This window comes from Setaria italica, chromosome VI (assembly GCF_000263155.2).
Source record: "Setaria italica strain Yugu1 chromosome VI, Setaria_italica_v2.0, whole genome shotgun sequence".
NCBI classification, from domain to species: domain Eukaryota; kingdom Viridiplantae; phylum Streptophyta; class Magnoliopsida; order Poales; family Poaceae; genus Setaria; species Setaria italica.
This window is the reverse complement of record NC_028455.1, coordinates 15,299,757-15,322,154: the sequence shown is the minus strand read 5'-3', so window position 1 is coordinate 15,322,154 and position 22,398 is coordinate 15,299,757. Positions and strand designations below refer to the sequence as shown.

The 22,398-nt window shown below is 44.9% G+C and overlaps 1 protein-coding gene across 1 annotated transcript; it reads right to left on the bottom strand.

Annotated features, from left to right (window-relative positions):
- Positions 1-927: 927 nt before the first annotated feature.
- On the bottom strand, positions 928-2,521 carry LOC105914561. Its single transcript, XM_012846804.1, has 3 exons — positions 2,326-2,521; positions 1,751-2,007; positions 928-1,122 (listed from the first exon to the last, which is right to left on the bottom strand). Exons 1-3 carry the CDS (start codon positions 2,519-2,521, stop codon positions 928-930), a joined length of 648 nt encoding a protein of 215 aa, XP_012702258.1.
- Positions 2,522-22,398: the final 19,877 nt, after the last annotated feature.

The window sequence follows — 22,398 nt, the reverse complement described above, 5'->3', positions numbered from 1 at the left end:
TCTACCCTTGAACACCTTCTCTTTTCTGTCGTCACTTATTCCTAGACGAATTAGCTTCTGGATTAGTACACTTCTTGTTCCTTGTGGAAATTGATACTCTGGAATACTCCTAGGTGAAAGCTACATCGGTATCCGTACACTTTTGGATTTATCTGTCAGGCATGAGGAACGCCAACTAGCTTTCTAGCGCCATTGCTGGGGAACCGTAGCTGTGCTGATTCCAAATTGAGTTCATCCATGCATCACCCCATCTACAATATGGTTTCCTTTCCTATCTATCAATTCTCTAATCCAAAGGGCAAATATTTGGAGCCTCTACCTTCATCTCAACTCATCGATACACCAGGCTATGAGCATCGCCCAGTGTTGGTGTTTCTTACATCACAAATAAATCTGCCAGCGCATGGATATACTATTGTGAAAGGACCGAGATGTCGCCTAGAGGAGAAGGGGGGAGGGGGTGAATAGGCATAATGACCAGTTGACAAAATTCAATCCACTCAGTAGCACAGCTAGGCCAAAATTTTAGACCGGTTTCCTAGACTTGTCAGACCGGTCCAAGGCCGAGTTACACACCAAGTGCTGCTCGAGTCCCTCCTCAACTTCTAGCACCAACCAATCTTGGAGAGTGACTTCTGTAGATGATTTCTAGTAGGTTTAAGTAGTTCCTGCACACAAGACAAGCATACCCAAGTAGATCAAAGTGGAAGCACAAGTAATTGCTAGAAATAAACAAGTGAGACAAACCAAATTAAGACATGATGATTTGTTTTCGACAGTGTCCATAGAAGGTGGAGGAGCTGTTGCATAAGATGTGCCCCAAATGCTGCCACTAGCTACTACTGAGGAAGAAGCTCCTGTGTAAGGCCCAAAGGTTGATCCTGGATAGAAAGGATAAGCACCACCATGAATGCTCGGACCAAGATCTTAGACAAACGCATCAAATCCTCCTGCTGTGTATGGCTGAAAAGGTGGAGGAGTTGAGGATGAACCTCCCATGTCCGGATAGAACATGCTTCCATATTGATCAAAGTAACCAGATGACATGAACTCTCCTATTATTTCCTCAACTGATGGAATTTCTACTTCTAGAGGTGAAGGAGAAATTGGAGAGCGAGGAGACTGAATGTTCATGTGAGTGTGCATCATCTTAGTTGAATCTCGCTCCTTGCTAGCTCTCCACTATCATTGTTGTTCAACCTCACTGTTCCTTTGACTCTTGCCCATGCCAACTAGAAAGTTTATGAATTTCTTCATTGGAGAAGTGGGCTACTCATGCTGCCTCTGTGGGTAGCTGCACTACCCAGGCATAAACCGGTCAAGTGAACCGGTCAGTCCAGTCTCTACCTGGGGGCTAGCTTGCTATTGAAACTGCTATTGCTTAAGTCCTTCTTCCATCTTTGCTGCTCAGGTGCTATTTCTACTGGAGGAGATGGAAGTATAGGTGTCTTGCTTACTGGAGGCCTCAATGGCTTGTGCTTTGTATACCTAGGATATTTTGTTTCTATCACCTTCTCAATCATGTACATAATGTATGGACTATAGCTGGAAATCTTTGAGAATTCTCTGATAAGTTATTGATTTCATGCCAAATAAAGTCACCCACACTAAATTGAGGTTCTCTCGGTTTCAAAGCCACCATCAAGTTTCTTTGGAAGAGAGATATATCCATGTTGTTTCCATCTCTAGCAGTGAGGGTCTTTCTAAACAACCCGTTTAGAATGGCATAGTAGGCGTATAGACATTTTACCTTCCCCCATTCTCCTCTCTTGTTCTTAGGATACATCAAGTGCATATTTGATGTATCAAAGACACCTCCATCATGGAGCTTAACATGAGTGTGATCATCATCCCTAAATTTGAACATTGATGCAAATCCAGGATATGTAATATGGTGTGTATCACCCTCTGTCATCCAAAACATAGCCCTCTCATTTGCAACATGCCCAAAGTACCCAGTTGCAAAGAATTGTGCAATGATTTCCTTATTCCAATTACGCTTGAACCCTATGAGATGCTTAATTCGTTTATCAGCACAAACATCTATCACTTCCTTGAATATTGGATCATTGCTCTTCCTCATATATTCTCAATCAACCTATTATGCCTCATGTGTGATTTTGGATTTCTTGAGAATGACAGTGGAATAAAAGTCTTGCTGAAAGGTAGTCCAAAATCTGTTATCTTGAGCACTGTTAGGAACATTGCGTAGATCCTTTCTTCTCAACCTCCTTGCGATCTTAGTCATCCCTCCTCAAAAATAATTTATAGGTCCTCTATGAGCTAGATATGTTGGCATACGAATGGTGGGCATAGCTATGTTACCCATACCCTCATCATCACCTTCCTCATTACCGTCATCCTCTTCATCACCATCCTCACCATCATCACCATCATTGCCATCAGTACCATCACCATTGCTAGCTAATCCCTTGCCACTGTGATGCTCAATTTGGTATTCCTTTTCCTCATCATCATCACTACTTCTCTCTCTCACTCTCCTCAACTCCTTCAATCTCATCACTAACCGGAGCTCTTTTTTGTCCTCTTAGCATCAAGGACCTGCTATAAACCATAGTAGATTTGCTAGAGCTACTTCCTTGAATGACCGAATCTTCTTCTCTTCTCTTTTTGATTCTTTTGCGTGAGATCTCATAGGCATAGATGCTAATCCTGGGTCAAAAAAATATGACAGTGAGTGCATGAGAAACCAGGATAATGATTGGATAGATAAAGAGATAATAGGATCATGAACTAGAACAATTGGGGTAGCTTTGGGTCAAACCGGTCAGACCGGTTTGAGGAACCAGTCAGACCAATAGCACCTAGAATTGGCCCAATTATACTAGACACCAATCTAAGCAGCTAGATTAAACAAGATTTGGACATTTAGATTCATGAAACATTCCTACGCAAATAAGTGTTGAAAACATGAAAGAAATCATGATGTGGGAGATGACTGGCCCTACCGTTCAGACCGATCCAGGCAGTCAGACCCCAAATCATGATTCCCAACAATGTATCCAACGGAATTTAAAGATAGACTAGGAATAGCTTCTAAGGATTGCCAGGAGATAATTCACCAAGGGAATTCAAATCTACTCATGCAGTTGATAGATTGGGGAAAACAAGATTTGAATACCTTTGGAGAGAGAAACTCCATTTGAATCCAAACAACCAGTTGGAGATCCAGTTAGGCTACCTTAGGAGACTTGATTCTGTCAAAGGGGCAAGCTTTTCTTTGGTTGAATCCTCAAATCACCATGGAGAGAGAGGAGATGGTGGAGCGCATGGGAGGGACAGAGCATGGGTGAAAGGAGGAGGTGTTTACAGCTGGCTTATTGTTCCCCATGCTAGACATGGAGTGGGATCATTCTGGTGGAGTGATGTGATGTCTCCATTTCAAGATTTCTGAAGTTTAGCTACCTGCTCTGTTAAAAAAGGTGATACTATAATGTTCTGGGAGGATACTTGGAGTCTTAGTTTGCTAAAAGAATGATTTCCTCAGCTTTTCTCCTTTGCTAGAAAAGCTTCAATATCTCTTCTTAAATCGACACAACCAGATGTATATGGTTCCTTCCATACCACAATTTGTATGGTAGCCTCTGGTCAACTAAATGAACTTCTACTTCTACTGCAAGACATCATCATTAATACTGCTGAGAATGATATATGGCAATATGTGTGGGGTTCATATATCTTTACCTGTAAATAAGCATACAAACAGCTCATTGGCATGCTCAGGTATCTCTTCTTTTCAAATGGATGTGGAAGACCTGCTGCAGTCCAAGGCTGAAATTTTTCTTCTCGCTATTATTGAGGGATAGGCTAAACACCAGAAAAATTCTTAGGAGGAAAAACAAAAACCTAGATAGTTACAATTGTGTCCTCTACCATGGAGCAGTAGAGGAAATAATGTTTCATTTTTTCTTCCAATGCCAGTTCAGTCAAGCTTGTTGGTGATGAGGACACCACGAGTACATCTACACTAGCAGCACCTCAGGCGCCTCCAGTTGCTCCTCCACCTCAGGCGCCTACAGTTGATCATCCAGTTGGGCCAATCACTCGGGCCCGTGCGAGAGAATTAAACTTCATCATGGTGTTAAGGAACGAAGGCCCATCGGAATAAGAAGATGGCCCAACAGGGCAGCCCAGGTGGGGCGCCTAGGGTTGGGCGCGCGTGACCCCTCCGGACTCCAGGGGCTGCGCCCCCTTTATTTAGTCGGAGTCCTTTTTGTTTACGAAGGGGGAGTTTTGTTTTACATCTAGCTTTAGCTACTCTTGAACACGCGCAAATACGCGCTGTCCTTGTGTGATTCAGAACTCCACCTTCGAGTGATATTTAGATTGCTTGCCTCTCTTTCTTGTTCGTTCTTCGATTGCGGACAGGAATCGATCTTCGTGATCAGGCTGATCTTGCGCCAGCAAGGTTGGTAACCACAGGAAGTTGGTTCAGCGATTGCATTGGCGCTTCGGGTTCGCTCGTCGTAGTCGGATCGTGAGGGTCTACTTCCACCAAGTCGAATTTATCTCCACTCACCGAAAGATCGGGCACTCCGACTCTATCAAGTGGTATCAGCTTTCCAGGTTGATCAGTGAGTTTTATCGAGTGTTTTTCCCTTCCTACAGTCCAGAAAAACCAAAACAAATTTTTTTCAGGTTAGATCCTTTGTCCCAGCAACTGTGTAGCCTCGCACATTCTTTCAATAAGTGTATTTGTTGAATTTGTGTGCCTACTCGTTCAATTGTTGCTGGTTACTTGTGTTTAATCTCTTGTTTCTCGTTTTGCCTCTAACCCTAGTTTTCGCCGCCGCCGCCGTTCCGCTGCTCGCCAACCCTACCACGCCGCGCCCACCGCTCCCCTTCGCGACAACCGCGCCGCACCATCCCACCCCTCCGATTGCCCCCTCCCCTGTCCAAACAAAAAAAAAGATAGAAAGCAATAAAAAAAAGGAAAGTGCAAAAAAAAGGAAAGAAGCAAAAAAAAAAGAATCCAACAGGGAGAAGGAAGGTGATCCGGTTTTTTTTCGGTGGAAATTCCCTTTGCGCGCGCCGTGAGCCCCCCTGGGTCACGACACTCCAGGGCAACTTCCCCCCCCCACGCATTCCATACCAGCTTTTCATATCCGTATCTCTCTTTCTTGGTACTTTTTTTTCTGAGGTCCGCCTTACTCTAGAGAGAGAGTGTGTGCCACAATTTGCTATTTGAGATCCTCTGTGTTCATATTATCAGTTTTGGGGCACCCTCTGTGAAAAAAAATAGAAATAAAAAAAAGAGGTGCCCTCTCCACCTTTGCCTCTGTTCTTTCGATTTTCCTTCTTACCAGCAACTCTTGTTCCGTGTTTGGCACTATATTTCAACTTTGCATTATTGTTTGATTGTGCTAATCCTTCATTTGAGTGCAGCCTTCCCAGAACTCCACATAGTTCTACGACGAGCATATTTTGTTTCTCTAGGCAATCGCTCCTCCAATCTTTCACGAGTTCCACCGGTTGGTTGCAGTTCGCCCCTGTGTGCGTGCTAAGAACGGATAAGAATTTGATAACAGCACTAGTGTGAGCGCCTTGTGAGCCGTTACACCCCTGTTTTGTCGTCGCTTTGGTTCTTGTATTTGCGCTAACCATGACAGATGATGTCGATGCGGGGGCCAACCAGCTGCAGGGCATACGGGCACAAGTTGAAGGGCTTGTCAGTGACATTCAGACGATTCATGAACGGCTGGACTCGACGATCTCTTCGTCAACCGAGCGGTGTGATCAGCTCGACCTTGCACAGACGGCCGCTAAGGCCACACTTGACTCAGTTGTGGCAAGACTCGATGCATTGCACACAACAGTCGCAGAGTTGCAGCAGGGTTATGGTGGTGACTCGGACCAGGACGATGGCGACCGCCGAGGCCGTGCCCGCCGCGTGCCACGCCGTCCCGGTGGTAATGATTCCTTTTCCAAGATTAAATTTAAAATTCCACCTTTTAATGGCAAATATGATCCTGCTGCATATCTTGATTGGGAATTAGAAGTTGAACAGAAATTTTCATGCCATGATATTCTTGCTAATTCTCAAGTTAAAGCTGCTATTAGTGAATTTACTGATTTTGCTTTAATTTGGTGGCGTGAATATAAGCACAAACATCCCAATACCATTCCAACCACTTGGGAGCAATTAAAAACTGCTATGCGCCACAAATTTGTGCCTTCTTATTATGCCCGAGATTTGCTTAATAAAATGCAACGTTTTCAGCAAGGTTCCAAATCTGTTGAGGAATATTTCCAGGAATTACAAATAGGCATGATTCGTTGTGGGTTATTGGAGGAAAATGACGCTGCTATGGCACGTTTTCGTGGTGGTTTGAACCGCGAAATTCAGGATATACTTGATTATAAGCACTACACAGATATGACAACATTATTTGAATATGCTTGCAAAGCTGAACGTGAAGTGCAGGGACGCCGCTCGAAGACATATTCTAACTCTTTTGCAGGAAGAAGCTCGACATCCAACTCCGCACCCGCTCTCCCTGCGCCACCCACTACACCGCGCGAGCGAACGGCCAAACCTGCAAGCGCTGCCCCTTCCACAGGCGCCGCCCCTCCCACAGGCCGTACATGGGATATTCAGTGTCATCATTGCAAAGGATTTGGCCACGTGATTCGGGACTGTCCGAACAAGCGCACTTTGCTTCTTCGTGATGATGGTGAGTACTCTTCCGCTAGTGATTCTAAAGATACTCGACATGCGATGCTTGCCACTGACCATGCAGCTATGGAGGTACATGTCAACCCGGGCGACGCCGATAGGTATGAAAGTCTTGTTGTGCAGCGTGTTCTTAGTACACAGGTCGCCCCGTCCGAGAAGAATCAGCGACACACTCTTTTCCATACCAAGGGCGTTGTGCAGGAGCGGTCGATTCGCATCATCATCGACAGCGGCAGCTGCAACAATTTGGCGAGTACCACGCTGGTTGAAAAGTTGTCTTTACCCACTCGTAAGCATCCACATCCATATCACATTCAATGGCTTAATGATGGTGGGAAAATTAGAATTACTCGATCAGTCCGTGTTCCTTTCTCCATGGGTGCTTATTCTGATTTTGTCGATTGTGATGTTATTCCCATGGAAGCATGCTCTCTGTTACTTGGGCGACCTTGGCAATATGATACTGATAGCTTGCATCATGGTCGTTCAAATCACTATTCTTTCAGGTTTAAGGGTCAGAAAATAATTATACATCCAATGACACCTGAACAAATTCTTAAAGATGATCTTGCTAGAGCTGCTAAAACTGCTAAACAACTTGACGCATCGCCATCTGTTATTTCTGAAATCAAGTTGAATGCTCCTGTTTTGCTTGCCACACGTGCTGATTTTGATGAGTTACGCGATGCTCCTTTGCCATGCTATGCCCTTATATGCTCTAGTGTGCTCGTTTCACTTGACGATGCACCATCTTTGGATATTCCTCCTGCGGTTGCTAACATTTTGCAGGAGTACGCTGATGTCTTTCCAAAAGATTTGCCATCGGGACTCCCACCACTTCGTGGCATTGAGCACCAGATCGACCTCATTCCCGGCGCACAGCTTCCAAACCGCGCACCGTACCGTACAAATCCGGATGAGACGAAGGAAATCCAGCGCCAGGTACAGGCGTTGCTTGACAAGGGTTATATTCGTGAGTCTCTTAGCCCTTGCTCCGTTCCCATGTTACTTGTTCCAAAGAAAGATGGCTCATGGCGTATGTGTGTAGACTGTCGTGCTATTAATAACATTACCATTCGCTACAGATACCCTATACCACGCCTTGATGATATGCTAGATGAGCTTAGTGGTGCCATTATTTTCACTAAGATTGATTTGCGTAGTGGCTACCATCAGATTCGCATGAAATTAGGTGATGAATGGAAAACGGCTTTTAAAACAAAATTTGGGTTATATGAATGGTTGGTTATGCCGTTTGGTTTGACAAATGCTCCTAGCACATTTATGCGTTTGATGAATGAAGTTCTGAGGCCCTTCATAGGATTGTTTGTAGTTTTCTATTTTGATGATATCCTCATTTACAGCAAGTCTATGGAAGAGCATTTAGAACATTTGCGTGCTGTTTTTGATGTGTTGCGTGCGGCCCATTTATTTGCTAACCTTGAAAAATGCATGTTTTGCACACAACGTGTCTCGTTTCTTGGCTATGTTGTTACTCCACAGGGCATTGAGGTGGATAGCAGCAAGATTGATGCCATTCGGGAGTGGCCTACACCGACGACGGTCACACAAATTCGAAGCTTTCTTGGCCTTGCAGGTTTCTATCGCCGGTTTGTTCGTGATTTTAGCTCCATTGCAGCGCCTCTACATGAGCTTACAAAGAAGGATGTTCCCTTTGCTTGGAGTGATTCACAAGAGGTTGCGTTCAGCACCTTGAAAGATAAGTTAACAAATGCTCCTCTCTTGAAGTTGCCTGATTTTACTAAAGTGTTTGAGCTTGAATGCGATGCTAGCGGTATTGGGCTAGGTGCTGTTTTGTTACAAGAAGGAAAACCGGTTGCTTACTTTAGCGAGAAATTAAGTGGTGCTAGCTTGAATTATTCTACTTATGATAAGGAGCTTTATGCTTTAGTGCGCACTTTGCATACTTGGCAGCACTACCTTTGGCATCGCGAGTTTATAATTCATTCTGATCATGAGGCTTTAAAACATATTCGTACCCAAACAAACCTAAACCGTCGTCATGCTAAATGGGTAGAATTCATTGAGTCTTTTCCTTACATTATTAAACACAAGAGCGGGAAGGAAAATGTCATTGCTGATGCTTTGTCTCGTCGCTATACCATGCTATCACAGTTAGATTTTAAAATCTTTGGCTTACAAACTGTGAAGGATCAATATGTGGATGATGCTGATTTTAAAGATGCTTTTTCCCACTGTATTCATGGCAAACCATGGGGCAAATTTCACATACAGGACGGGTTCCTGTTTCGCGCTAACAAGCTGTGTGTTCCAGCTAGCTCGGTTCGTCGTTTGTTGTTGCAGGAAGCGCATGGAGGCGGTCTCATGGGGCACTTTGGCGTCTACAAGACGCATGAAGTGCTGGTTGCCCACTTCTTTTGGCCCCGGATGCGTGCTGATGTTGAGCGCCTTGTTGCATGCTGCACTACTTGCCAGAAAGCTAAGTCACGATTGAACAACCATGGTTTGTACATGCCTTTGCCTGTTCCTACTTCCCCTTGGCTTGATATTTCTATGGACTTTGTTTTGGGATTGCCTAGAACTAAGAAGGGGAGGGACAGTATTTTTGTGGTTGTTGATCGTTTCCCCAAAATGGCTCATTTTATACCTTGTCATAAGACTGATGATGCTAGCAATGTTGCTGAATTGTTCTTTCGCGAGATTATTCGTTTGCATGGTATTCCAAATACAATAGTCTCTGATCGTGATGCTAAGTTTCTCAGTCATTTTTGGAGATCACTGTGGAATAAAATGGGAACTAAATTGCTGTTTAGCACCACTTGTCACCCTCAGACTGATGGACAAACTGAGGTGGTTAATCGAACCTTGTCCACTATGCTTAGGGCTATTTTAGGTACACACTTGAAACGTTGGGAAGATTGCTTGCCTCATGTTGAGTTTGCTTATAATCATGCAACGCATTCTTCTACAAAGATGTGTCCTTTTCAGGTTGTTTATGGTTATATTCCTTGGGTGCCTATTGATTTGTTTGCACTTGATGCCGAGGACGCCCCACACATAGATGCCGCTGCACATGTTGATCAAATGATTAGCTTGCATGAGCAAACTCAACAAAACATTGCTGCTGCTAATGCTAAATATCAGGTTGCGGGTAGTAAAGGGAGAAAACATGTTACTTTTGCACCGGGTGATCTGGTTTGGTTGCATTTGAGAAAGGATCGTTTTCCTACTTTACGTCGTTCTAAATTGATGCCACGTGCTGCTGGTCCTTTTAAAGTGCTAACCAAGATTAATGATAATGCTTATATCCTTCACCTGCCTGCGGAGTTTGGTGTTTCCACGAGTTTTAATGTTGCAGATTTGAAACCGTATGTGGGCGAAGATGAGGAGTTGCCGTCGAGGACGACTTCAGTTCAAGAAGGGGAGGATGATGAGGACACCACGAGTACATCTACACCAGCAGCACCTCAGGCGCCTCCAGTTGCTCCTCCACCTCAGGCGCCTACAGTTGATCATCCAGTTGGGCCAATCACTCGGGCCCGTGCGAGAGAATTAAACTTCATCATGGTGTTAAGGAACGAAGGCCCATCGGAATAAGAAGATGGCCCAACAGGGCAGCTCAGGTGGGGCGCCTAGGGTTGGGCGCGCGTGACCCCTCCGGACTCCAGGGGCTGCGCCCCCTTTATTTAGTCGGAGTCCTTTTTGTTTACGACAGGGGAGTTTTGTTTTACATCTAGCTTTAGCTACTCTTGAACACGCGCAAATACGCGCTGTCCTTGTGTGATTCAGAACTCCACCTTCGAGTGATATTTAGATTGCTTGCCTCTCTTTCTTATTCGTTCTTCGATTGCGACAGGAATCGATCTTCGTGATCAGGCTGATCTTGCGCCAGCAAGGTTGGTAACCACAGGAAGTTGGTTCAGCGATTGCATTGGCGCTTTGGGTTCGCTCGTCGTAGTCGGATCGTGAGGGTCTACTTCCACCAAGTCGAATTTATCTCCACTCACCGAAAGATCGGGCACTCCGACTCTATCAGTTGGGACTATGTTGGAATTATTTGGAATATTGCAATTCAACCTACTAACATGGTAAATCAAGCAAAACAAAAATTCGGAACGCCAGCATTCAGAGAAGTAATGATCACTGCTAGTTAGTGCATTTGGTGTCACCAAAATGACATTATTTTTGATTCGGCGAGTATATCTCTAGCTAGATGGAAAGCCAGCTTCAGAGATGAGATGTGGAAGACCATCATCAGAGCTAAACTCTCCTTAAAGCTCTTTTTAAACTCTTGGTTATGTAATCTCAGTTAGCTTTTTCTCCTTTTCCCCTGTTTGGTCCTACAGCCTTGTACATGTATATATCCCTTATATATATAAAATAAAAAGATCCAGTAGGGCCCTTACCTACTGTTTCATCAAGAAAAAAGAGGAGGTGTCGGTGGTGAAAGGGTACGAGAGGATAAGGTTCTAATGTTAACTTACGGGAGGGGTAACAATGGTAACTCCCGGGGCCAACCGGTCAGACCTGTTTACACCAAGAAACTAGAGAAACGCTGAAAAAGATAGATTTTAAGCTGCATAGTTTCTGATGAGAGATTGGATATAAGATTTTAAATGATTATTCATCCAAAGTTGACATAACTCAAAAGAATTTAAGGTATTCCAAATAGTACGTCACCTCTTGATTCTTCCAAGAGAGATGTGAGGGATAGACAAACATTTATGGACTTGAGAAAATCTCACCACTTGTGACTAGCCAGCAATCAATCAAGGTTAATAATAGTCATAGGCGGGTCAATTGGGTCATAAAGACCAAGAGTCAAATATTTTCCAAAATATCACACTTCCTAATCATGCTAGTTGAATTTTCAAGCGTTCTATCCTATGCCACAAAGAACATGCAACCAATTGAAGTTAACTACCATTTTAGAATATTTAGCTCATACCTTACACAAGAGATAAACACTTGACACGAGTCAACTTCAAAAGAAGGTATCAACTAAATATCTAAAGGAGGTACAACAAAGATAACTTGAAATAATTACATGCAAGAGCACACACTAGCATGAGACTATGGCCTAGATGCATAAAGGTAAAAGCAAGAGTGCATGAAAACATACCTTCATCCTTAGCCATCAAACTTGTGCATATTTCATTTTAAACTACATGCTAACTCTTATTTAAATTTTCTTGGTCATAACATCAAGAAGCGAGATAGCAATTGGTGCATAAGTATATGAGACTACAAGATCACTAAAAAGATATTGTTAATCCCAGGAGTGACTGTGGCGGAATCGCCCTAATTAACTTAGCTAAAGCACAATTAAGTCGCCTAACACGTGATAATGTGCTTTAATAAGGTTAACTTGATAGTTCATCGGATTTCATCCGATAAACCACTCCACAGGACCGAGAAAGCATAGCTCACATGAAGGTGAGTGGTTCCAGAGAATACAATAGATCATCCAAATTAAACCAGTGCATTAATTTATTACAACATCAGGTTCGAAAATCAATCATAGTTTGCAGAGTTCTTAGGTAGCGGAAATAAACAAACAGAAGCTAGTGCCGATGTCAGACATCACGATGAGGCCGATCATGACATCAATGATCCCTGTCCTCGCCGTCCAAGGAGGGATCCCACTCGACCTTCCACCCAGGAGGAAGCTGGGGAGGCTAAGTGCCACTTGAAGCAAACTCAGAGACGTCAACATCACCTGAAAAGAGTGTGCCACAACAAGGCTGAGCGACTACGCTCCACAAGACTTAACCGACGGGTGGTTCTAATCCACCAACTTCTAGACATGCAAGGCTTTTTGGCTAAGGGGTTTGTTTTTGCCAAAAGCGACTACAATAGGTCCTTACTTTCAGAATTTTAGCCACAAGTTCTAAGTTCATTTACGTGTCTAAATTAGCAGCTATACTAAACAAGCATAGTTTCCAAACAATTAATGTAGGGAATCATATTAGGTCATCACCATCTTTCATTCTTACTCAGTGTAGCATAGCGATCAAGTAGTCCCAAACTGTGAGAGGCAGACGAATCAATTCGAATTTCTTAACCATGCATGGTGAACCTAATCTCATGACATCCGCGCACCACAAAGGGTCGCTTCACTTGTCGGCCGTCCCCATCAATTCCCAGGCACATGTCAGGTCCAAACCACCTTTGGCATGCAATGCTCCACAGTCCCGGTCTCTACCGTACTGTGGCCGCACTTGCACCCACATGATGCACCATGGGAACTACGTTCCAAGGACAGCAGGGGTATAAGCCACTTGCCGGTTCAATCAGGTACTAGGCTTCCCCATCCCATACTAGGTATGAGATTAGTACTTTCAAACACTTGATCACGAACACCATCACTTTTCGACCTTAATCCAATTTCATGTAGACAGATGGCGCAATCCATCGACCACCAAAATAGTTCACAGAGCCATGCCCCATCCATCATCCTTATAGTTGTAGCAAAAATAAAGCAAGCAACTCCTATAACTCGCGAGTGATAGAAAATCACTCGACTTTTACCGAGTCCTATTTAAGCAAGTAGCTACTCGAGATCCTATCATACTAGTATTCAGAACAAAGGAACCTAGGATCATGCAACTAGAGTTTCCAAACAACTCCTATAAACATAAATGCACACACATAACAACAGAAGGCATGCACAAGTTTAGAAAAACTGGGTTATGCTCCGGGGCTTGCCTTCAAGTGGGGCGGTAGTGAACTGGTCCTTGGCGTGCACGGGCTCAAATCCTACAGGTGGCTGGTCAGCTACGACTTCGTCTTCCGGCATCGGGTGAAGTTCGTAGGTGCCGTCTGCGAGGTTCAGCTCTACACGAGATGCAATGCAAGGGTAAGATACTTAGACGGTGATTTCAACAGTATTTGCAAGGATTTAAACCCAAAACTATAGCAAAACTACAGGAAAAGGTGCGAAACCCACTTTATTGGATTCTACTCAGAACGAGGATTCCAACCAAAATGATTTCATATGTTTTTGATTTTTCCTCGATTTTGAGATGTAATTTCCAAGTTTCTGTTGATTTTATTCGAGTGAAAAGAGTCGGATCAGGGAAAACTTACAATCTAACCCTTGGACTTAAGGAATAACTGTACCAGAATCCTCAAATTTAACACAGAGAAGTCCTCGGAATTTTACACAGATACCCTCGGTCAAAAGAAAAAGACACAATCGAGCCCTCGGGCAAGGCGGAAAACACTCGGGTGAGGCGGACAGGACTTGGGTGAGGCGGATAGGGTCCGGTCACTTCCGCGGACGATTCAGGGTTGGGAAGAGCTGGAAAGGGGTTGGCAGCTCACCTCCTGTCCCATTGACGAGGTCTCTGGGTCGGGAAGAAACAAGCCGAGGCGGAATAGGGAACAATGGCGGCTCGGGTCGGCGTCGTAGGAACTGGAGGCATTTCAGCGGTGGTGGTGCTTCTTGTGGACAACAAGCAAGCTCTGAGCTACGCGAGAGGATGGTGAAGCGGCTGGTGGGGTCGGCAAGGCACGGGGTTAGGCAGAAAGGGGGAGCTCCACAGAGAGCTCTGGCGGCGGCGCCCCGGTGAGACAGGGGCCTCGGAGGCTCCTTGAGCAGGTTGGCGAGCTCTTCGAATGGGTCAGCAAGCTCCAGGCGACCAAGGCGAAGCTGATGGTGAAGGAGTCGCTGCGCGGGGCTAGCCGGAGTGGCAGCTCCAAGTGTGGCGGTGAGTGCAGTGGAGAAAAATAGAGCAGGTAGTGCGGCAATGGCGGTAGTGGCGAAGGGAACTCCGGGAAGAGGCTTCGATACCCTTTTATAAATGCATGGAAGTGCTCAGAGGAAGGAAACGAGCTCGAGCGGGCGAGAGGATAAGATCGAGAGAGAAGGAAGTGCTCTGTCATGGCGACGATTGATCAGCGCCTCCATTAGCGAGCCCGGACGCAATCTTGCCCTGGTTGGGCAGCAAGGATTTGGCCTGGGGGCAAAGTGGGTTTGCTGGGCATGCGGATCTACTAGGTCTATGCACGTGTTTGGTCGCGGCCATTAATGGCGGCGGCACCATTGGCGGACAGGAGGGAGGGAAGGGCACTGCAGGCGAGGGCACTGCAGGCGAGGTGACAGGGCGAGTGGTGTGATGCGAGCATGCGCGGGACTAGCGGCTCTACTAGGCACGCTACTGGCGAGGTGGGGGAAGAAGCTGTCACTGGCTGCGTGGCGGTTGGTGGAGGCGGCAGCATCGCGGGGCGCGCACGTGGGCAGCATGGCCGGGGTGTGACGGGAGGGTCGGAAGGCGTTGGGGCGCGTGGCTGGGGATCCGAGTGGAACTTATGCGCGCGGGAGGCGAGGCGGTACCGGCACGGCAGCGGCAGGTCTTCGGTCGTAGAGTGGCCGGGGTGACGGAGGAGCCTCTGGATCTCCCGATTTTCAAACTGCGCCACGTTGACTCCCTTTACAAGAGTTGTAGTACACAGACCAAGGTCCAACTCTTGAAATTTGACCGAGTTCAAAAACACGGTGGATTTAGGGATTCAAAGCTCCAAAGTTTGGAGGAACGCCGGTTTCCGGGACTTAGAGAAAACGGTGGTTTGGCTGGTTTTTAGGGTTCGGGGCTGATTTGAGCTGCAGATTTGGGAAGCTTCGGAGGTGAATTGGACCAAGGTCCAATTAACAAAGCTGTTGTAGGAACTTAGTTCTCCAACTTTTACAAAGAGACTTTCTGATGTTCTGCTCAACTTTCAAAAGATAAACCCGCCCTAAGGCGCCAAGTCGGGCTAATTTCCAGACTTAGCCGGAATTGCTAAAGGAGGCTGAGTTGACAAAACTAGGGGACTTTGACCTGGATGTTGCCAAAGTTCTTCTGTAGACACGAAGGACTTGTTCTTACGATTAAAACACCACTTAAGCACCCAGGTTGTTATAGTGACACAAGTATTGGAATGAGCTCCCCCTCAATTAGTGCAAAAGATATTTGAATTTCTTATGTATTGCACCTTATCCATAATTGACATAGAAGAGATTATTCACAATCTTGGTCAAGGCTCATAGATAATTTTATTAATTGAAATTGTGCCAAATATCTTATTACCATTGATGCATGATCATCACAACCTATGCCAAAGTTTGAACATCGTAGGCTCGCGAAGAAACTAGGCTCAGCTGGCCAGGTCGGCTCACCCGGATTAGAGTGCACGCCACGACGACTAGGGTAGCGGACGGGTCGGCTGACCCGAGATGAGATCGGCTCACCCGAACAAGTCGATTCAGCTGGTCTCCTCTAGGTCAAATTTGTCAGACCGGTTCTCCATACCGGTCAGACCGGTCTAGCTAGGGGCAGACCAACCCAATGATCTTAATTGTGTCTTGCTCCAAGAATTAATGAACCAATCATTAAATAATTTTCCTGCATGAGGACAAGACATATGCTCTCCCAGAGAGCCATTAAAATAATCATATGGCATGAGAGAATAAATCCCATAAATAATGTGTCAAAGTCACTTTCACATGATTCACAAGATCAAAGCTTGTGACACACTGATGTTCACACAGAACTGAGAGTGACTACGACATGACATTAAGCACTAGTTACCAAGATGACATTAGTTATGTCATTTCAACATCATAGTTCTTCACTTGGCCATTTGATCCATCTTTGGTTTCTTTTCTTCTAATCAAGTGCCCAATGCATCCCAATGATCCTGAAAGCTCAACAAGCATTCTTTGGCACCCAAACCTTGTTGGGTCCATTAAAGTTAGCCACAAGATGCTTAGGAACCCAAGTGACTCTTATGCTAGTTTGAGGTGAACTAATCCATCTTGTAGCACAAGTACCAGCTTTGTCTTTCCCAAGCTTACTGATATCATAATGGACAAGGTTTGACTTGAGAGTGTTACTATTTGGGCAATCCTTACCCATGTGACCCTTTTGTCGGCAATTATAGAAAATATAGTTTTTGTCCTTGCTTCACAATGTTTCTTGTTGCTTGACTTGCCTTTGCTTGCTTAAGGACTTGTTGGTTGAAGAGGAGGCTTTCTTCTCCTTGCTCCAGTGATAACTAGCTGTCTTGGCCAAAACCTATCTAACCGGTTTGAGCAACCTGTCTGACCGATTTAGGTCAGAGCCACCCTCACTTGTGGCAATGGGACAAGTAGCAATCACGTGTCCCTTCTCTTTACATCCATTGCACACCCTCTTCTAGGCAAGGGTTCTTTTCTCTTTGAAAGGTTTTCCTTGCCCTTGAGCTTGGTGGGGCATATTAAGGCGAAATACCCCTTTTTGAACAATTGAAGCATTTGATATGCTCAAAGTTCTTTTTTCTTGAATCTTACTCTTGCTGATTTTGAGATGTTGTTGAGGAGCTGAGCAAGTGACAGTTGATCCTTCTCAATCTTCTTCACTATGATTTCACGGTTATCTTGAGAAGGTTGCACTTGACTCTTTCCCTTCAACTCACTCAAGTCTTTCTTAAGCCTTTCAACCTCTTGCATGAGTTCATCATTTTCTTGAGCAATGAGGTCATCACAAGATTCTATAAGTACATGCTCAATGCTAGATTGGCTTGCTTGAGAACAACAAAGTTTAGTGCAATATAAATCAACATTGACTTGCGAGCATTGGCATGTGTGTGTGAGAGGTTGAATAGATTTTACCGATGGTATAACAACCTCATGAGCTATGTCTTGTATAGCATATGATTCCACAAGCTTCTCATGAGAACACTCAAGTTCCTTGTGAGTAGCTTGCAAAGCCATGTGCTCACTAGTGAGCTTCTCAAGTTGAGCTAAAAGCACTTCATTGGCTTTTTCTAAAGATGCTACACAAGATAGAAATTGAGTAGCGCATGCATAATATTTTTCCAATGAATCGTACTTACAAACCAAGGAGATATGTGTTGGAGGTATGCCGTAGAGGCAATCATAGAGATGATGATATTCCATTTGTATCCATGGTTTATATTGTGTTCCTTAAATATTCATTAAAGGCTACTTGAATTGATTTGCAATTATGTGAATTGTATGTGAAACTCTTTACTTGTATGGTTATTCTAAAGTTATCCCTAGTCGGAGTTCATGTGAGGACACACATGAATATTAGACTAGTACATGTATTAGTTGATGACTATGTTTCACAAGTGATAGACATGGAGATGTCAAACTAATAATGTAGGCGTATGTGGAGACATGTGCTAGGACTGACCCAACACGAGGAGTGGTTCTCTCTTTACACAACATGTACGCTTTGTCCTTAGACCTCAGATTGTCACATGTACTCAAGATGTGGATCGACCTACTTAGGGGCTATCAAACGCTACACCGTAACAGGGTAGTTATAAAGGTAGCTTTCGGGTTTGTCAAGAAGCATGCTGTGAGGCATGGTCAATCAAGACGGGATTTGCCCCTCTCTACTTGAGAGAGATATCTCTAGGCCCCTCGAGTCATCAGATCAAGAAATGCATGGCCATACTACGTAAGGTTAAGAGTTAACCTACAATGGGATTCTAAATCACAGGATCAAGAAAGAATGGTCGGCTTGGAGCTAGACCAAATATCGTGAGGCAAAGGGAATAGCATGTACGTGATGTTGTGATGGTTCGTCTGATATGATCTTCGTGTGCATATAGGAGTTAGCACGTCTTGCTAGAGGCCGCTACTAACTATTGGCCGAGTAGGAGTACTCGGACCATGTCTATATGCATATGAACCTATAATGTCACACACTTAAGGGGCTGAAAGCCCAATTCGGATCTGATCCGAGTTGGATTAGGTTTAGGAGTACTAATGGGCCTCGGATCCAGAGGCCCATCAGGAACCTCTATAAATAGAGGGGTGGGGGCGCCCTAGGGCTTACACCTTTTGGCGAAACACACCTGCCGCGCCTCCCACGCCCTCGCCTGTTGCAACTCGCGGATCTAGCAGTCCGGCTTGCGACGCTTCCTCCCTGCACGTGTGGATACCTTGGAGGTGTTGCGCCTGCAGCACTTGGACGAGCCATCGACGAGCCGCCGACGAGCCACGACGAGCCGACGACGAGCCGACGACGAGCCGCGGCACCGGAGGCGATCTTGCTGCACGTGGGAGCTGCTAGACGTGACGTGATCGACTACGTACGACTACGTTGATCGACTACGTACGACTACGTGATCGTCTTCACTGCACCGACGCATATCTACATCTTCCGCACCAGTAGTGCGTCGAGTGGTAATCCCGTGATCCTTATACGGCAGTTCTTCCTGGTTATACGCGGTAGAAATTTGGTTTTGCGCTAGTGTAGACTACCTCGTATCCCAACAGTAATATCAGAGCCGTAGCTGCTTAGTTTTGGATTCGGGATGTGTGCATATGGAGATATGCGAGTTCTCTGTTTGATCTATGTCCTGATTTCGTGCCCTTGCTGCAATGGTAGTGTAACGACATACTCCTACCGGTCGGTTTCCGCCATCGGAGTTAAGTGATACACGTAAATCCAGTTGCAGTGAGCGAAGATCAATATGATTGGTCGAATCGAAATCCAGGGTCATACGCCAGGCGCATTAGATGTGCAATAGTAGATGAGATCTACTGCCGGGGTCGGGATTTTTGCCGTTTGCGTATGCTTCGGTAAATCAGCCGTAACTTTTCGGTACGATCTCGGATCGGGGCGAATTTTATATGAAAATTGATCTACAGAAAAAGTTACACATGAAATTCAACCGCTTCGCCGTTTTTGGCGAAATTAGATTTCCCAAATTCGGCATGGAAGATGGAGTTTCGGGCATCCGAAGTTTGGAACGTTAGGACGCCTAACTCTGTTTTGCAGGATGTATGTATGTATCTTGTGATCAGTATGGCCCCCTTGTGTATGTGATGCATGTGTGTAACTCATTCGTGACCTGCGTGTCGCACGTACGGCAACACGGCAGGAGCCATATGTGTTGTCACTTTATTGTATTTAATGGTCTGCGTACCAATCTGTGATGAACCAAGCAACTATGTAATCTTCATTACTAGATTCTTTACTAGCTATTAGGTGTAATAGCATGCTCTAGTTCTTGGAGGACTCATCACCAGGAGGATGGCGCACATGGAACATGGAGATGGAGATCACCATGGTGAACAGGTTATGTGGAGATGGAGATCACCATATGAAAACGGGCCATACTGTGTCACAACTGTGTGAATGCTATTCTGTTTATGTTTTACTTTCTGCATGCTGTGATGTTAGAAGTAGAACGATCCCTCGCAAATTTTAAGTTAGTATGCCCTCCCAACTAAAACTTGCACCGTCCCATGTCTTGTACAATTAGTGGTGGGTCTATGAAATTAGGGTACCACTAGTTTTTTCCTTGACTAGACGGGTTTGTGTCGGACACTTACATGCATAAGGGTTGGTTTGCTTGACAAGGTCATCTTAACGGTTAAGGACCTTGGGGCATAAAGGTTGGGCGCCGAGACATAGAGATGTCACCCAACAACAGGAGTCATATGTGATATGGTTAGCAAAAGTTGCTTACCGATCTACCTCGTTTGCTAGCGGTGATGCTAAAGCTCACTAGTAGACTTGTTAGTTGTGGATCCTGAATCACTAAGTTTCAATAGAGGGATATTGATTTTAGTGGGAGTAGATTCTATTAAAATAGTTTAATGTGATTTGCTCTATCTTGGATACGTTTGTCTTAGTGTATTTTGCATTACTTTTGTTGTAGATTAAATGACACCTAGCAACACCACCGCATCGTTTGCTTTGCGTTCGGTCCTTGAGAAGGACAAGTTGAATGGAACAAACTACTCGGATTGGATCCGTAACCTGAGAATTGTTCTCAGGGATGAGAAAAAGGAAGATGTTCTAGACACCCCACTACCACCAGTACCTGCTGATGATGCATCTGCTGCCGTTAAGAATGCTTACAAGAAAGCATGTGATGCTAACCTTGAAGTAAGCTGCCTTATGCTTGCTTGCATGGAACCCGAGCTGCAGATGCAGTTCGAAACAAACCATGAGGCGCACGATATGATCGTGGCGCTTAGAGACATGTTCCAAACACAGGCCAGGACTGAAAGGTTCAATGTGTCTAAGGCCTTTGTTGAGAGCAAGCTAGCAGAAGGCGCAGCAGTAGGACCATACGTAATCAAGATGGTTGGTTACACTCAACGGTTGGAGAAGCTAGGCTTCCCACTGGGCCAAGAGTTGGCCACTGATTTCATTCTTTCGTCTCTTCTGCCTAGCTATGGGAACTTCATCTCGAACTACCATATGCATGGAACGGAGAAGGGTCTGAATGAGCTGTGTGGCATGCTTAAAACAGCAGAGGCTGACATCAAGAAAAGCCCTAGTACCAGCCATGTGATGGCGATACAGAACAAGCCTAGCTTTAAGAAGAAGGGCAATTCTTGGAAGAAGAAGGGCAAGGCTGGAACGTCCAAGCCAAACCCACCGCCCAAGGTTAAAGCTGGACCTGGACCTGCTCCAGACAAAGAGTGCTTTTACTGTCATGAACTTGGTCACTGGAAGAGAAACTGCAAGCAGTACCTAGCTTCCTTGAAGAATGGCGGAAGTAAGAGTATTTCTACCTCAGGTACGCTTGTTGTTAATGTTATAGACAACATATTTCTCGCTGATACAATTATTAATTCTTGGGTATTTGATACCGGATCGGTTTCTCATATTTGCAATTCGATTCAGGGAATGATAAGAAGTAGAAGTGTGGAAAGAGGAGAAGTTGATTTCCGCGTGGGCAATAATGCAAGAGTTGCTGCTTTGACCGTCGGGACGATGCAACTCCACCTCCCGTCAGGATTTATTATGGAGTTGAATAATTGTTATTTTGTTCCTAGTTTAAGTCGAAACATTTTGTCTCCTTCATGTTTGATGAAGGATGGTTATTCATTTGCGAGTGAAAACAATGGTTGTGTGATCTCTAAGAATAATATGTTTATGGCTTTTGCACCCATTGTGAATGGATTATTTGTTTTAAATCTTGATGGTTCACCTGTCTGTAATGTAAGTGCTAAAAGGCCTCGGCCTAATGATTTGAGTCCTACCTACTTGTGGCATTGTCGTTTGGGTCATATAAGTGAAAAGCGCATGAAGAAGCTCCATTCTGATGGACTTATAACTTCGTTTGATTTTGAATCATACGAGACATGCGAGGCTTGCTTGCTAGGCAAGATGACCAAGACGCCTTTCACAGGATTTCCTGAGAGAGCAGTAGACTTGTTGGAACTCGTACATAGTGATGTATGCGGACCAATGAGCACAACGGCTAGAGGAGGATTCCAATACTTCATAACTTTCACTGATGATTTTAGTAGATATGGCTATGTCTACTTGATGAGGCACAAGTCTGAAACCTTTGAAAAGTTCAAGGAATTTCAGAATGAAATTGAAAATCAGCGTGGCAAGAAAATTAAGGCCTTACGATCTGATCGTGGAGGCGAGTATTTGAGCCACGAGTTTAGCAATCATCTAAAGAGTTGCGGAATTGTTCCACAACTTACGCCGCCTGGAACACCTCAGAGAAATGGTGTGTCCGAGCGACGTAATCGAACTTTGTTAGACATGGTTCGATCAATGATGAGCCAGTCGGACCTACCGTTGTCATTTTGGGGATACGCTCTAGAAACAGCAGCTTTCACACTTAATAGGGTACCATCTAAATCCGTAGTTAAGACACCATATGAGATATGGACTGGAAAGGTTCCCAGTTTGTCTTTTCTAAAGATTTGGGGATGTGAAGTGTTTGTCAAACGACTTCAGTCG

Excerpts from the sequence above, each read along its gene's own strand:
- LOC105914561 (XM_012846804.1), bottom strand. The coding sequence starts at position 2,521 with ATGAGATTGAAGGAGTTGAGGAGAGTGAGAGAGAGAAGTAGTGATGAT. Across the intron at positions 2,008-2,325 it reads AGGTGATGATGAGGGTATGG|GGTTCAAGCGTAATTGGAAT; the intron begins GTAACATAGCTA and ends AGCATCTCATAG. Across the intron at positions 1,123-1,750 it reads AGAGAGGAGAATGGGGGAAG|TCTCCTCGCTCTCCAATTTC; the intron begins GTAAAATGTCTA and ends ATGAACATTCAG.